Here is a 16,168-nt window from a genome sequence, read left to right as displayed (position 1 = left end):
TGCAGAAAAGCTGTCTTTATTTTTAAACGATCCCCCTGAACATGTTTGCACACATTTGGGAACAAAGTGCTTGGTGACACTGACTGTGTGCTCATTCGAAAACTGAAAAGTGTTTGGTGACACTGCGTTTTCTGCTCCACACCCTCGTCTCTCTGAACTGGCGAGGGAGGAGCTAACAAAACTCCTGCTGGACTGGGAACCACAGGAGTGTCTGAACCCTGAACACAGAGGTCTGTTTGTACCTCTGAAAACCTCTTCTTCCGGAGAGGAGAAGCAAGAGCAGCTAGGATGTCTTCTTCCTCTTGCCCTCGCTGGGGTGAGATGAGCGGTTCCTGGCAGCTGCTGCTGCAAAAGAGTGCTTCCCCCACGGGCGAGGGTTCTCCGCCTTGTTTGGCTGACCACCTGCTGATCGCTGTGCTCTAGCCCCACCCTGTCGACCCTTTACCGCTGAGGCGGCGGCCGCAAATCCAGGCTTTGGTGCCTGAGGTGGCTGATGGTTATATTTACGAGGCAAGCAGAGATTGAAGGTCTCACCTTCCTGCTTTCTGTGGGTACTTGTCTCAGTCATCTTCTCCAAGGCAGGGCCAAAGAGACCTTTGGTAGGGTCATATGCTGCATCCATGACATCAGCTTTCTGGATGTCACCTAGGCCTGACAGGTTTAGCCACAAGGCTCTCTCACCCGAAACCGCCAAACCCATCACACGACCACAGCCCTGGACTGCTCCTCTAGAGGAGCGCAGGGTGAGATCATTCACCACACAGATTTCATCCCATAAAGCCGGGTTAGGCGCCCCAGAGTCCAGCTGACGATCCATTTCCTCCAAAATTTCTCCTTGATAAGCCGACAAGAGAGTAACCGCATTGAGAGAACACACAGATTGGCCAGCATATTTATACATCCTCTGCAAAATTGATGCCGTGAGACGATCCGTTTTAGATGGGAGAGAGATGCTGGATGATGCTGACATGGATCTGCGGTTGGGGTGAAGGTGGTATGCCACTGAAGGCTCTACCGTTGGGGGTTCGGCCAGCCCCAAGTCCCCCATTCCATGCACCTCCAGTTTAGAGCATCCCTTGGTGGAGAGTTTGCTCTTAAATGGGCTGGACCAGTAATGGCTCATTTCTCTCATGCATGCTGGGACAGCCGGCAAGAGCTGCTTCGGTGGAGCGGAGGATAGTGGGAGTCTCTTACCATCATACAGGTCTCATTCCACCCCTTCTGCCCCTTGGGCTGTAGGCCACTGAATGTTGAGCTTTGCCGCCGCTCGTCTGCAAACCTCGTACAGATCGGCGTCCCCCTGCGATGCCACCCCAGTGCCGCTAGACGGCCTAGAGCGTTGAGCTGGGAAGGTGGAATCCTCTTCCTCCTCTTCCATGTCCAAGTCGAGGAGGTCTGAGTTCGCATCACCTCCAGCCTCGTCATCACCCGCATCGAGCAGCCCGCTGTCCACCAGCCCCTCGAACAGAGGAGGTAGCGAGGGCTCCTCTTCCATCATATCCGCCCAGCTAGTGGAGGCTCGTGGCTGATGGTTGTCACCTGTATCAACAGGCGTGCCCAAGCCGAGGCCTGGGTCCCAGCCGTTAGCCACTGCCACTCTTAGCCTCCTTTCCCTTATCTTCTCCGGCATGGAGGAGCAGTGAGGGCATGTCTGCGGGTTAGCCAGCGATGCCTGGGCGTGAGCAGCACCCATGCAAGCTATGCACATAGGATGAGGGTCCCTGCCTGAAATGGAAGCCCCACATGATGCCGGGCACAGGCGGGATGCGGCCTCTTTAGCCTTTGGTTCCGACCCGTCCGTCGAGGCAGGGGTGGAAGCCATAGCTGACAATCTGACTCGTCGTGACACGTTAGTCTGAAAAAGCGTAGCAAGCTAATTAGCAGGTGTAAGTCTGCAACTAAAGCTATATTACATATGTAGGGCAACTCGTCGTGACACGTTAGCTGCACCAAAGTAGCTCATTAACAAATAAATGCTAAATAAGCACAGGACAAGCTCGCCTCAACGCGTTAGCTTGAGCCATACTTGCTAATACTACTCTGTCAATGACAACCGAGTAGCAGTAGGAGCAGTTCGCCGTGACGCGTTGACTGTTCCTAGTGAATTATGTGTGACAAGTGACTAGAAGCACTTACTCAGCTCAAATCCAAACTGCGTTGGTACTGCGTTCGGCGACGTATCCTGACGGTACGCCTGGGAACAGTTAAGCAGCTAACCAAAGATAGCCTGAAAATCGCTGAGGGAGTAAATTGTAGTTTCTCACGGGAAGAAAGCGAGAATGAGTAGGAGGGGTTGGTTGACCGTGTATATACTGGGTGGGCGGAGCCTGGGCACGGCGTAACCAGTCTGTCAGGGACAGACGTGATGTCATTGGAGCTTCCGTAGTTGGTCACTCCAGGGCGATTCCCATAGTGAAACACCGAACGAAGTTAGAAAAAGAACTTCAGCTTAACCAGGTATCCTGCCACTTTCAAAGCCAAGTTTCTTCAGCGTGCAACATGCCCTCCACCAAAAACATATCTCCAGTTTTTACACACAGAAGGAAACAGACTCCAAGTGACTGGTACATGAGATTCTTTGGCTCCAAAAAGATTTCTGCTGTGCCACCTGATTGAACTTGGCACTCTTCACTCAGTTATGACGCAACTCTGATGTTGCATTCTTGTAAGAGTCATGATTGAACAGAATGTTCTTAAAAAAAATGCAAGCGGATGTAGATTTTATGCAGCCCCAGAAAATAAACTGTTACCCTTAAAAGGTCATTTGTTTTGTTGTGCTTTAATTTCTTTTTGTGTTTTCTGTGACATTTTTATTCATTATTTAATCCGAGTAGCAGGATTTGTGACATTTCCATTGAAGAAGACTTAGATATTTTCAGCATCTTAAAACCTTCTGGAAAAAAAGTAACTGATGAAGATGGTAAAAAACAAACAAGTAGCAAAGCACCATTTTTTGGTTAGTTTTTGGTTCACTTTAGACAATCAGCTTACAGTGGATTAAAGAGAAAAACTCAGACTTCCAACAGACTCTCAAAAATGGAACACAGCTTGCCCTGCGCTGGACACATTTTTGCTTCGTCACTGCTGTGAGCCAGAAGCCCCTCCCAAACTGTTGTCTAACCAGCCATCCTAAAGCTGGAGCTGACTGCCAAACATGCATTTATACACACACCTCTATGCATTATACAAGGAGAACTGTCAGAGCCGACACCACGTGTCAGGAAGACAATGTGAAATTCCAAAAGGACGTACGGGCGGACACACACACACTTTTACAAACCTCATAAGGGCATGCATGTGTGTGAAAACTGTTTCGCTGCTATTTGTACACACGTCAGAGACAATACAAACCTTATGAGCCTTATGTCACAATACAGAGACAGGATTTCTGCAGGAACTGAAGAGAACTGTCACAGATTCAATTAATAAGTGTCCGGTTGCCATTAGTGTTGGGCATCGTTTGATTTTGAATGATTCCGATTCCAATTCCTCGTTTCGATTCCGGTTCCTATCGATTCCTGATTCCGATTCTTTGAAGACATGACATGTTTTACATGAGCCAGCTAACCACAGGTCCTACTTGATGAAATAATCTTAACTTCAACATGAATTTTAATTCTATGAACAACAACATCACCTTCATTTAGACAAAAACATGTTTTGGAGAAAAAAAGAAAAAGACTTGCAGCACAACCAATGTGTTTGTTTCTGACCACAACCAAAGTCTGGAAGAAGCCTCTGGGATGAGAGGCTAAATGTCTCCAACATATCCAGAAACGTCCAGCTGTTTTCAGCTAAAACTCTCAGGATGATCATTCCCAGGAAGACTGAGAACTACACCTCCATGCTGCAGCAGCATTCAGTCAGAACAGAAAATGAAACCTAAATGCAGCTGCTGTCAGTAACAATCTGATTTTAAACATTAAAACTCTCAACAGAAATAGTTCAGAAAATAAATTAAAATGTTCACAGCTTTGTGTGCGATTTATTATTATTATTATAATTATTTATTGTGGCAGAAGCTGGTGTGGTTCACCACAGAGAAGCTGCTCTAGCATGATGACTAATTATTCTACAGGTAATTGTTCCGTCTTCTGACGCTCACGTCTGACTGCTGACGCTCCGTGTTTTTATTTCTGCAGTGAGACAAACTCACCCCACACCGTACAGAGTTAGTTCTTAAAAGCTTCTATTAAATCCACCGTGTTGACGTATTTAACAAGTTTTCTCTACGATGCAGGAGTTAAAGTTTACGTTACGGATTAAACGTTCAGCAGACGCGTTGGTTTATATCTGACTGCTGCGCCGGGTGGGGGGAGGGGGGGGGACTTGTGCTGTACACAGACAGCTGGTGTGATCAACTCTGAAAAGCATTGATCCCAATTTGTAGATCACGTTTATTTTTCATGGAGATCGGCCGTGGATTCCTCTTCCGTTGGCATACTAGGAATCGAAATAAGAAACGCTGAGCGATTCCGGGAAAAATGAACAGTTGGAACCGGTTCCAATCGATGCTCGATGCCCAACCATAGTTGCCATAACAACGACCAGCACTTTTGGTGGCAGAGTTCTTGTCTCTCTAACAATTTGTCATTTTAGCCAGATTTACTTAATCTGAGCAGAGCTTTGTCCCAGAGTTGTGCAGATTAGAGATGCTCTATGCCAAGGTGACCTGCCAAAAATGTGAATGCTGTTTCATGTTTGCATTGGACGATTTAATATGAGACTGAAACGGTGTGGCTGAAAGCTCAAAATTATTAGAAATAAGTTTATAGGTGCTTAGAAGTAAACTGATAGTTGGAAACTGAATGCATAAAGAGGAATGGAAAAAAGCAGCAAATTTTACCTTTAAAAACAGATTTAGATAAAAACAAATTGAGAGGAAAAAGTCGAGATGAAATAATGTTTGAGTGGGATGAATCCACCCACCCTTTCCTCTCATTCCAAATTAATATTTCATTGACCACCATCTTCTAAACAATTGATTCTCTCTCATGTTAAAACCAAACTGATCTTTAAACACAAGAAAAAGACAAGACCTTTTCATAGAAAATAAACTCCTAATGACGCTGTTCACTTTATTTATATGAAAAAACATATTTATTCAATACTTATTTTTAGGATGTGCAAAAAAGAACCTTCAATAACAATGAAATATTTAGCATTACTTTAAACTAATTATACTGAAGATGATTTATGTCGTTTAGCACTACAGCTTTCTTAGCTCTTTGCCACTGCTCCCATGTTTATAAACGTGTCGTATAAAAAGTTTAAATCCAGATTGATCGAAAAAGAAAACAAGATCTGAAGCCAGAAAGCTTTAGGTTTTACTTACAGTGATGATTCATTTAGCTAGTGGTATAATATGATCTGAGTCATGGAAAAATCACAACCAATTCAATAAGACGTTTTATAGTTTCACTTAGTCAAGAAAAAATATTGAACATTGGCATCAACAAGGATGGCTAACAGACGTTTTTCTTTCATTTCCTTTTATTTCTTAACGACAGCAGGAGGATGAAAATCCAGGAGCTGCTCTTCAGCCTGACAGGACTGTGATCCACTTAACAGAGGATACTAAATTATACAGACACTGACGCAGAGCAAGTGCTGAATCAGCTGCACAACAGACATGTTTAAAGACTGATAATAAAACATTTGACGCGTGACAACAATTGTTCATAGAATTGTAGGTATTTTTACCTACATTGCTTTTTATATAAAAAATTTGTACCCCAAAACCAAGATATACGGAGTCAAAAAAGCCACAAGATGCAGTGGAATATATACATATTTATATGTGTAAAAATAATTGACGGTTCAACCTTAAACTACAATAATCTTCAATCCAGTCCTTAATTTAATCAATTCTTAATTTCCCCCAAAGCAGCTGGAAAAGTGTCCGTATGTGAAAATGTAATTCATTTTGTAAAAACACGTTCCTTATTTTGTATCCAAAATAATTCTGTTGCAATTGAAATTTAAAGAAGCGGGATAGAATAGCTGTCCTTCCTTTATTTCTAGCCATGTTAGAACAAAAACAGTAACTTTATGCTGATTCAGCCTCATGTTAAGAGTTTAAGACAGCGTTCAAACTTTTGCATCTTAATTTGAATAACAAAGGCTTCCCTGAATATATTGTTAACTGTTTATAATCAAGGCCAGAATACTACGATGTGATTAAGATGAGTTACAGCTGGGAAATAGATTAAATCATTAATTTCATTGTTTGGTCTTTTGTTGCATTTTTGTCTTGACCCTCTATTATAAACACCATCCAGATCAACAGGCTAACTAGACTAACTGCTGACAATCTGCTGCTGTGACAGTCAAAGAGGACCCTAAACATTAAACCCGTTATCAGGCTGCAAAAGTATTACCGCTGTAACTTACATATTGCTGTAGTCTACTGCTCACACTTGGCTGCACATTTTATTTAGTGCCAATAAGCAAAGTTTCGCAACCGTCACTGAATGTGTAGTGATGCTTCAATAAAATTTTTGTTCACAGCGAAACTTTAAACCACAGCCAGGAGAATTGTATTATTGAATTATTGTATAAGTTTGTAGCCAAGTTTAAAGTGGGAGTCAAGGCCTGGGTGGAGACTTTTTTCACCCGCACTTCCTGTTAGGAAAATGCTTCTAAAAGAGGCGTCGCCTAGCGGACCGAGAGGCAGTGATAGAACCACCCTACTTGCGCATGCACGAAAGCATTCACTCACTGACTTACCGCTGAGGAGAAAAGACACAGATTCTGCTGCAGCAATCTGGAGGATTTCCTGTTAACTGCAATCATTAGATGAAAAGAGGAGGAGGGCATTTTTTCAAGGAGGCAAGCGGCTCCGAGCGCCAACGTGTTAAATCGCCTGGTGAGTAGTTGAGCAAGGTGGAGGTGCGACTGTCTCACCTGGAGACCAGTGCGGTGCAGCCACGTAGTCATTTGCTGGCGTCATGTTTTTCAGCCACAGCTGATTCTAAATACATTTGGAGCAGAGTTTTTAACCTGAAGATGGAGAAATAATTATGGTTTGGGGCTGAAATATTACATTTAAAGTAAGTTGCACTAAACTGCCACACTAATGATTACACAAGTCTGCAGCACTGTTAGGCACTCATCTATACAGGTTATCAGCAAAAGAAAGTTATTTTTGTGCTTCTGTTTAACAAATGATTTGAAGAGTTTATTTCTAGCTGCAAAGAACACGTGGGACGCACTTACAAGATATTTGCTATGACACTATTTTATTTTCCATTCAGGTTGAAGAAGTCAGCTGGTCGGTGAACCTGGAGGAGTTCAACTTAAAAGTAACTTGCTCAAAGTTAGCAGCTGCTGAACAAATACATCAGTTAAGTAAAGCTAAAGATTATGAATTTTTTCAATGATTGATAAACAATTGGCCTATGAGAAATATTTGTTCTAAATCTGTTTTATTTCCCATAATTTTACTCCACTGCAGTTAGCACAATTCATCACTGAGAATGCAACAGTGGCACACTATGTCCTCACACTAGGTACAAACATTTAACTTGACCTTCTACCGAAAGGACTTCTACAACTGTAGAACATTTATGTGGCTACTTGTCTTCTCCCTAACAAAATACTTAATAAAAAAATCCAACTGCAGAGCTCATATGCCAACCAACATCCTCCACCTCCCCCACTGACTGGAAAGCAGGCGTGCACACAAGCAGCAAGGCATGGTGAGGAGAGATGTGATTCACATCCATCCAACCTAGTCAGAACACAAATAAACACTCTGACAGAAGCCTGAACTCACAAAGCAGTTGATCATGGAGCAGGAAACTCTTCCTGCCAGGCTCATGTCGAGGAAAAGCAGGACTGTGCCCGGAAGACACACAGCCAACAGAGCAGCAGCACGACCAAAGCACGATGACCCGGCATAACCATCCTTCTCCCAGCCTCGCCAGCTCTCGTCTGATCCAAACGCCTCTGCCTGCCACCCTGCTCCACCCGGTCACTTCTGCACGTTTTCCTCTCTTCAGGATGAACACACCGGCTTCTGTCGCCCAAACCCACACCCCTCCACCACTCTAGGGAGGGGAGGGGGAGCACGCTGGTGTGTGAAGATAGTCCCTGTTACACAACTGAACAACTGAAGAGGATAGTCCATAAAAACGAACAAAGAGCAGCAGTCCAACTGATGAGCGGAGTTAAAGTGAAGGAGAAATCACTGCAGATGTGCCTGCTCGGTTACAATGAGCATTTTGGGGAAGGGGGGGGGGGGGGGGGCTGCTGGAAGAGAAGCAGCAGAAAGACAGACAGAGCAGAATGCTAAGCTCCACCCTCTGCAAGTAGATCAGCCTCCCTTTCTCACATTCACGTGCTCAGATTTCTCCTCATGGTCTCCCTTTCACTCATTTCTCCTGCCCCACCCCCTCCCTGTTCATCCTTCACTCATAGCTTCTTATATAAATACGTTTCTCACTTGCCAGTAAAGCAGACAGCCAGAAGTTGCTACCTCACATAAGTACCATCCAAATCAGAAAACCACTGCTTACTGAGCTCAGACGCATGCAGCTTATTCTGAAACAACAATAATACAACCTGATCCCAACACAGAGAGGTGAGAAACATCACTTCTGGTTGGTAAAAGCAATCCCATCAATAAACCTTAGGGCTGGTCTCATGCAAAAAGCGAATGAGTGGCTAAGGACAGAGGTGGGAGGGTGCGGAGGAGAGTGAACCTACTGGGGATCTCTGGTGACACAGCGTTCTGCAAAGACTTTCTCTGCCGTCTCTGCACCTGTCTTCAGGGACACATCCTGTGCTGCATCGGGGCATGCAGAACCATCATCTGATTTTTCATTACAGAAGGTCACAGAATTTGAGGTGTGTATGGTGCACCACCCAACACCCACCACCACCAAGCTGGAGTCGTGACAACCACTCACCTGCATGACCCCCACATTACGTAATACCCGCCGTGATGCATAAAGCAGAATGCAGCACTACAAAATGATTATCCTTAGTGAACAGGGCTTTTAATGTCATCTTGTCATGGTAGCGCAATACTCATGATACATTTTTGCAGCAATTGAGGCAATTCTCTTACTAGTCCTATTCAACACATCTGATCAAAAAGGCCCATTATAGCAAATGAGAAATTTCTTTAAAGCCTGGAGCGCAATGAGATTTGCGGCCGACTTAGCCAAATCCCTCATCGGGAGCAGAATCATGTACAAAAACAGTGAACGTGAGGGTGAGTTGCATTTCTGTGGTCGTCCAGTCTGACCGGCTCTGCAACAGCATTTTGAGCTGTTTCATGACCCAAATCAGCCTCCAACAGTCTACAAGCACTGCTCGAATACCTGTGAGTCCTGTCTGCAATCGACCAATGAAAACAGATCTTTGGGATGCAGCACTAGCAAGACTCCACCTCTCTGAGCTTTGGAGTCGGCATCTGACGCCAAAGCGAGGGTTTTGAAAAAGATGCGTCTTTGAGGACGATGAGCTGACGCAAAAGTTTTAACGGTGGCGCATTCTTTTATCTTTTCAGCTTTGTTTTGGCTAGCGGTCTGCTTGGTGACGTATGCTTTCGGGATGTGCACTCATGATGTAGCGTGTCCTGTTGGAGAGAGACGTCATACAGTCTGACTCACTGAAATATTTCGCCATAATGTGTCCCACCTTTCTGGAGTTCCCACAGTGTGACACGAACAATCCTGTGTGATGGCCGCAAATCGAACAGTGTGATCCGGCCTTAAAGTAACAATGTGTAGTTTTTACCGATATTCTCTAGAAATATCCATCAAAATTTGGAAAATGAACAAAATGATGTCCAGTTGTTGAAAAATGGTGGGGGCTTTGTACCAGATAACTAAAAATCAGGTCTAAAATGCATGAGGGTGGGTTGAAGTCTCTGGACGACGCCGTATTAGACGCTGCTTCCTTCTAGACGGTTGGGGTTCTGCAATAGTCGATGTCACACTACATGATTGGCTGGACTTTACAACTTTACAATATGAACATGTGTGAAAACATTTAGGCAGTAAGAAACAAAAATTTAAGAAACACCGCTTAACTCTATCCAAAATGCGTGTGAAAGAACCAAATCGAAAAAGAGTTGAAATATATTTTGGCTGAGCGGTATTGCCGTCGTTTGAAGTCATCGGCAGGGGCAAGATTTCGAGCAGATCGGGAAGCAACACCGCCAGTAAACTAGCATCGGCATTGCCTTCTCTTGATGGAATTAACTAAAGGATCATTAAAGTCTGAGGTAGGGCTGCAACTAACGATTATTTTCATAATCGATTAATCTGTCGATTATTTTTTCGATTAATCGGTTTGTTATTGTTTAGCTATTTAACCTATACAAGTGATGAATACATTTTAGTTAAGGAAAAGAAAAACATAAGAGAATTGTGCAGTTGACTGCAATCTATTTTATTGCACATGAACACAGTCAGCAGTGTAAAATGAGCTAAACAGTGCAAAATATCAGTCCAGAATCATTTTTTGGCATCAAAATATAAGAGGTAAATTCCATAAAAAATAATGTAGAATCTAGAACAGAAATTGTAAGTGGTATGCATTGCTGGGGGTGAGTGTCTTGTTCCCCATATAGTTGTCCACCGTTGCTTGTTTTTTTTTCTGCATGAGAAACACAAATAGACTGAAATAAGTACACATATAAAATAAAGCAGCACACACACTACAACACTAAATCAATATTATATTATTTGAATTAATTAACAATATACAGTGATCATTTATTTTGAAAAAAATGTGTTGTGTGAGGCGTTTTACGGCGTTAGATAGTAAAACAGCCTTTTAATAGTAAAAAAATGACTTTCTGAATTTCTCCTGTATTTAAAAATTGAAAGCATACAACTATGCCGCGTTATATTCACCTGGACACAGCTCGTCTGTATATTTTTCTCCGCGGAGTTGTCCTTTTTTGAATGAGGAACATAGTTATGGGTTTGTGCCGTTTTTCTCTTAACGAGAACATTCTTATAAACAGACGTGCTAAATTTGGCAAGCGCATGATTCACAACACGGAGGAGATTCACGATTGCATCTAGTCAATCAGAAGTAGAACACCGTAGACTGACGCGGCAAAAAAACATGTTTAACATCCACTATAACGAACTCAGCTAAAACACTAAGTCCCAAATTTGATCGACGTGCAGTGATGGACCACTATATTTACCTTGTTTATTTTCTGTTACCGGGCTGGCGCTTCCTCTGCTGCATTTGCCCCCACATGTTTTCGTCTCAAATGTTCACTTAGGGACGTCGTGCTTCCGTGCCATGCTAGATGGTTTTTGCATATTTTGCAGGTCACCCGTCTTTTCATGGCATCTAGAGTGAAGTGCTCCCATACTCGTGAGGTGTTTGTCCTGGGTTTCTCTTCAGTATTGTCTCTTCTATTTTTCTTCCGTATTTCTTCTTGTTCCGCCATCTCTCACAGCAAGATGCGCGTCAGTAACGTGTTACGTCATGAAAACCGAGGGCACTTATTGGCTCGTTTCTTCTTCTACGGCTCCACTGGTAGATCAGTGGCTCATTACTGCCACACACTGGCGGCAAATTGAACAGATTGTAACCGATGTCAGATTGTGGTAAAAATAAGACGTTATGCGGTAAAATGTGATTATTAAACAACTAATCGATTACTAAAAAAGTTGTTAACTATTTTAATAATCTGTTATAATGATTAAATCGATTAGTTGTTTCAGCTCTAGTCTGAGGACTCACGCCGAGGTTGCATGCTTTCTACTCCACAAGTAACAACATTTACTATAATGTTTTTTAAAGTAGCGACAGTCACAGTGATAGGGTGTACAACTATCCTAAAATGTATTTATGTACTACCCCCTAGCTGCAAGAAACTGCACAGTGCACAAGATTATTTAAAGAGCAAATTGCAGGTTAAATATTTTTCCTAATTCATATAAAGTGCTGTCCAAAAACACTCGGCAACAAGATGGCGCCAGTGTTTGGCTTAGCCGCAGTCACCGGCCACTTTTTCAAACTTTTCTCCACTAACCTCCTCTTTTCCACCTTGCTCCTGTCTGTGATCCTCTTCAGTAATGTCCCTGCTACCATCTCCTATGATCGCCAGACTCTTTTGTCCTTTCGTTCGTTCATGATTGCCCAAGATGCACCGAAGACGTATCATCCTGTTTGTTTACTTGAGGGCCGCACTGGCCCAGAGCCAAACGACGATCACGAGCTACGCACCTCCAGCGATGTTTGTCCGGTCCCGGGAAAACATCGGAGGAAAAGAGGTAAACGAGAAGGAATCCAGGTGAGAATAAGACTTTTCTTAAAGCGTGGTTTATCTAGTAAACATCTGCGTGATCTTCTAGCTTCTTGTCCTTTGTTTGGTGACCTGAGCGCCACTTCCGCATTCCCGCCAGGCCGCATTGCAGCGCGGTTCACCCGTCCAAGTTTTTTAAGGTCGGTTTGTCCTCATTCCTCAGTGGTTTCTCCTTCTGTTCCCTCCATAAGTGGTTTTTATAAACACCGTGGATCTAACCCTGCTAATTTACGTCCACTAACTCCAGCTGTTTCTGTAGTTTGACTCCTCCACCTCACTCAGCATGGCTCTATTAAATACCCTCTCTGTTAACAATAAGTCCTTCCTGCTCAATGATCTAATTCTCTCTAAAAACATGATTTTCTGTTTCTGACTGAAGTTTGGCAGCAAACATCTGATTATTCTGGTCTGATTGAACTCTGCCGAGTGGTTATTCTTTTCTTAGCCAGCCCCGGGGTTCTGGCCGTGGTGAAGGCCTAGCTGTTGTTTTCAGAGACCATCTTCCATGTAGCTCTACAACCTCTGGTCACTTTGCTTCCTTTGAACTGCAGCTGACTAAAGTCGGGCGTAAGGACCCGTTCTACTGTGCTGTGGTCTATCGTCCACCTGGTCCAAACAGTTCTTTCCTTCAGGAGTTTAGTGACTTTCTATCCTCCACTGTGAAGCTGTCCAGACTGGTGATTGTTGGTGACTTTAACATCCACGTTGATGATCCCTCTGATCACTTTGCCATGAATTTCTCCAGCCATATGGACACCTTCGGCTTTACCCAGCATGTTTCTGGCCCCATACACACCAGGGGGCACACTCTAGACCTTGATTTTACCCCGAGTCTAAATGCTGACGGTGTTTGTCCTGAGGACGTTTATATTTCAGATCACCATTGCATTTTCTTTAACTTGTAAGTTTCTGCGTCCCCACCTCCTGCTCGCCGCATGGTTAGTTCTCGTTTTCTTAATGAGAGTACAGCTAGCAATTTTTCTGCTGCTTTTGATCCACCCTGTTCTTCTGATAATGACCCAGATTCCTTAATTTCTCAGTTTAACCAGCACTGCCTCTCCATTCTGGACAACATCTGTCCTGTCAAAACCAGATCAGTTGTTGCAGTGAACCCTACTCCCTGGTTTAATGACAGCCTTCGCAGCCTGAAGCGCCAATACAGAAAAATTGAGCGTTTGTGGAAGAAAACCCATCTCCACGTCCATCTGCTGCACCTAAAGGATCTTCTGACATCCTTTAACTCTGCAGTCAGAGACGCCAGGGTTTCCTATTTCTCCAACCTGGAGTGCAGTCAGAGACGCCAGGGTTTCCCATTTCTCCAACCTGGAGTCCCAGAGCAAAGGGAACCCCAAGGTGCTGTTTAACACCATCAGCAGCATCGTCTCTCCTGCCTCTCCCACAGCCTCCATCCACTCTGTTACAGACTGTGAGAACTTTCTGTCTTTCTTTGTGGACAAAGTCAATAAGGTTAGATCTAGCATCTCTCCTTCAGCCTTATCGCTGCCTCTCCCGACTCCAACCAGGCCCATGATCCTAGATAGCTTTGCTCCTGTTTCTTTGCCTGAGTTAACTAAACTAGTTAACTCTATGATGACCTCTGCATGACCCCTCGACATCTTACCCTCATCTTTGTTTAAAAGTGCTTTTCAGTCCATCGGTTCCAGCGTGCTCTCTATAATTAATGCTTCTCTGGTTTCTGGTCAGGTCCCTGCTTACTTTAAGAACGCTGTAATCCACCCGCTTCTTAAAAAACCGAGTCTCGACCCCTCTCTCCATAGCAGCTTCAGACCCATCTCTAAACTTCCGTTCATCAACAAGATCTTGGAAAAGGTTGTGGCTAAACAACTCACAGCTGCTCTTGATGAACAGAACATCTATGATAGCTTCCAGTCAGGTTTTCATAGAGCTCATTCTACTGAAACCGCTCTTCTTAGGGTCTCTAATGACCTTCTGACCAACAGTGATGCAGGGGACTGTTCTGTTCTGGTCCTGCTGGACCTGACTGCAGCCTTTGACACAGTCAACCATCACCTGCTACTGGAGAGGCTCAGAGACTGGGTAGGCCTATCAGGATCTGCTCTGGAGTGGTTCTCCTCTCATATTTCTGAGTGCTCCTTTTCTGTGGCCGTCTCCAAGTTTAGGTCCTCCACCACCTCCCTTACCCATGGTGTCCCACAAGGTTCTGTGCTGGGGCCTCTGCTCTTCCTCCTCTATCTGCTTCCTCTTCAGCACATCCTGAGCTCCTTCAAAGGAATCTCCTACCATCTTCATGCAGATGACATCCAACTGTACATCTCCTTTAAGCCCCATGAGATGTCTAAGCTGCAGCTGTTACACACCTGCTTAGACTATCAAAACCTGGATGGCTGGGAGCTTTCTTCAGCTGAATGAAGATAAGACTGAGATCCTCATCTGTGCCCCAGACAAGCTGGTTCCCAAAGTCAGAGACTCTCTTGGTCAGCTTGCTTCTCACACCAAACCTTCTGTCAGGAATCTTGGCGTGACCTTTGACCCAGTTCTCACCCTGGATTCTCATGTCAGTTCTCTTGTTCGCTCTTCCTTCTTCCATCTCAGGAACGTTGCTAAGCCGAGTCCCATTCTGTCCCGCTCTGAACTTGAGACAGTTATCCACACCTTCATCTCCTCACGCTTAGACTACTGTAACTCTCTTTTCACGTGTCTGAGCAGAACCTCCCTGAACCGTCTACAGGTGGTTCAGAATGCCTGTGCTCGGCTTCTGACCAAGTCCTCCAAACACATCCACATCACCCCGCTTCTCCTCCAGCTTCACTGGCTGCCAGTCAACTTCAGGGTTCATTTCAAGATCCTGGTTCTGGTCTATAGAGCCTTACATGGACAAGCACCATCTTACATTGGTGATCTTCTTAGTCCCTACACCCCCAGCAGGTCCAGTGATCAAAGCCTACTGGTTGTGCAACGCACCAGGCTAAAGACCAAAGTTGACAGATCATTTGCTGCTGTGGCCCCCAGACTCTGGAACTCTCTCCCCCTGAGCCTGAGATCAGTTGACTCAGTGGTCTCCTTCAAAAAGCAGCTGAAGACTCACTCGTTCAAGCTGGCGTTTGTATGACCTTCTTCACCACTCTCTCTTTATTCTGCTCTCCCCACCTATTCCACCTTCCTCAGGATCCACTGATTTCCCTCTTTCCTATTCACATTCTCTCTTAACATTTTTTATTTTTAATCACATTTGCCTATTTTTGCTCATTTTAAATATATTTTTAAACATTTTCTAAATGCCTTTTTATATTTTTACATTTTTTGTTTTTGTGAAGCGCCTCGTGATTTTTATCTTGAGAGGTGCTACAGAAATGATATTTTCTTCTTCTTCTTCTTCTTCTACTAGTTAGTTTAAGCTAACATTTGTAATGAAGTCAATAGAGGGTAAATTGGATTAAATAAATTGCTTAAGAGCCATTTATTTTTATTGTCATTACTTGTGACCCATAGCTGTAATACTCTAATATTATAGAATATCACCTTGCTTGGCCTTAGGATGATTAATTAGAAGGTTCTTATTAAACTGCACACAGACGCTATCTAACGGTGTTCTACGTACCCAAGTGGAGATGCCCTTGCGGATCCGAGAGGTCAGGGGGTTGGAGACCCCGGGTACAGAAGTCCGTAGACTAACTCCTAGTACGACCAGGTCGGTCCAGGATCGCTCCAGGTAACACACGTGGACTGGATGAAACCAAGCGTCTCAAAACCACTCTGAAGGAGTGTTGCAAAATCAGCTTTGTTCTGCAGGAAAAATCTCTCGTTCTCGGCAGGTGCAAAGGTTTAAGGGTTTGACAGCGTGTCAAACTCCTTCCTTTGAGTTAGAGATCTGCTAAGAGGTGGCCGGCCTCCGCTTGCTCT

The 16,168-nt window shown here is 44.1% G+C and overlaps 1 protein-coding gene and 1 long non-coding RNA gene across 6 annotated transcripts in view; one reads left to right on the top strand and one right to left on the bottom strand.

The window, feature by feature from the left end:
* Positions 1 to 16,168, bottom strand: part of mtmr4 (myotubularin related protein 4) — a 109,082-nt gene that overhangs the window by 28,878 nt on the left and 64,036 nt on the right. Inside the window, exon 1 of one of the 5 annotated variants that reach the window (XM_070555923.1) lies at positions 7,778 to 7,973. The exons of 3 other annotated variants lie outside the window; for them this stretch is intronic. In XM_070555923.1, the coding sequence (XP_070412024.1) occupies positions 7,778 to 7,822 (45 nt within the window). In that variant the 5' untranslated portion in view covers positions 7,823 to 7,973. Of the gene's footprint in view, positions 1 to 7,777; positions 7,974 to 16,168 lie in introns of those variants that run through there. One more of the 5 variants, XM_015961798.3, reaches the window with a different exon arrangement.
* LOC139072264 (uncharacterized) lies at positions 6,731 to 7,475 on the top strand. Its single transcript, XR_011521834.1, has 3 exons — positions 6,731 to 6,868; positions 6,962 to 7,052; positions 7,257 to 7,475. It is a non-coding gene; the product is annotated as an uncharacterized lncRNA (long non-coding RNA).

This window comes from Nothobranchius furzeri, chromosome 10 (genome assembly GCF_043380555.1).
Source record: "Nothobranchius furzeri strain GRZ-AD chromosome 10, NfurGRZ-RIMD1, whole genome shotgun sequence".
NCBI lineage: Eukaryota > Metazoa > Chordata > Actinopteri > Cyprinodontiformes > Nothobranchiidae > Nothobranchius > Nothobranchius furzeri.
The sequence above is the reverse complement of the archived record's forward strand: the minus strand, read 5'-3'. Positions and strand labels throughout refer to the sequence as shown.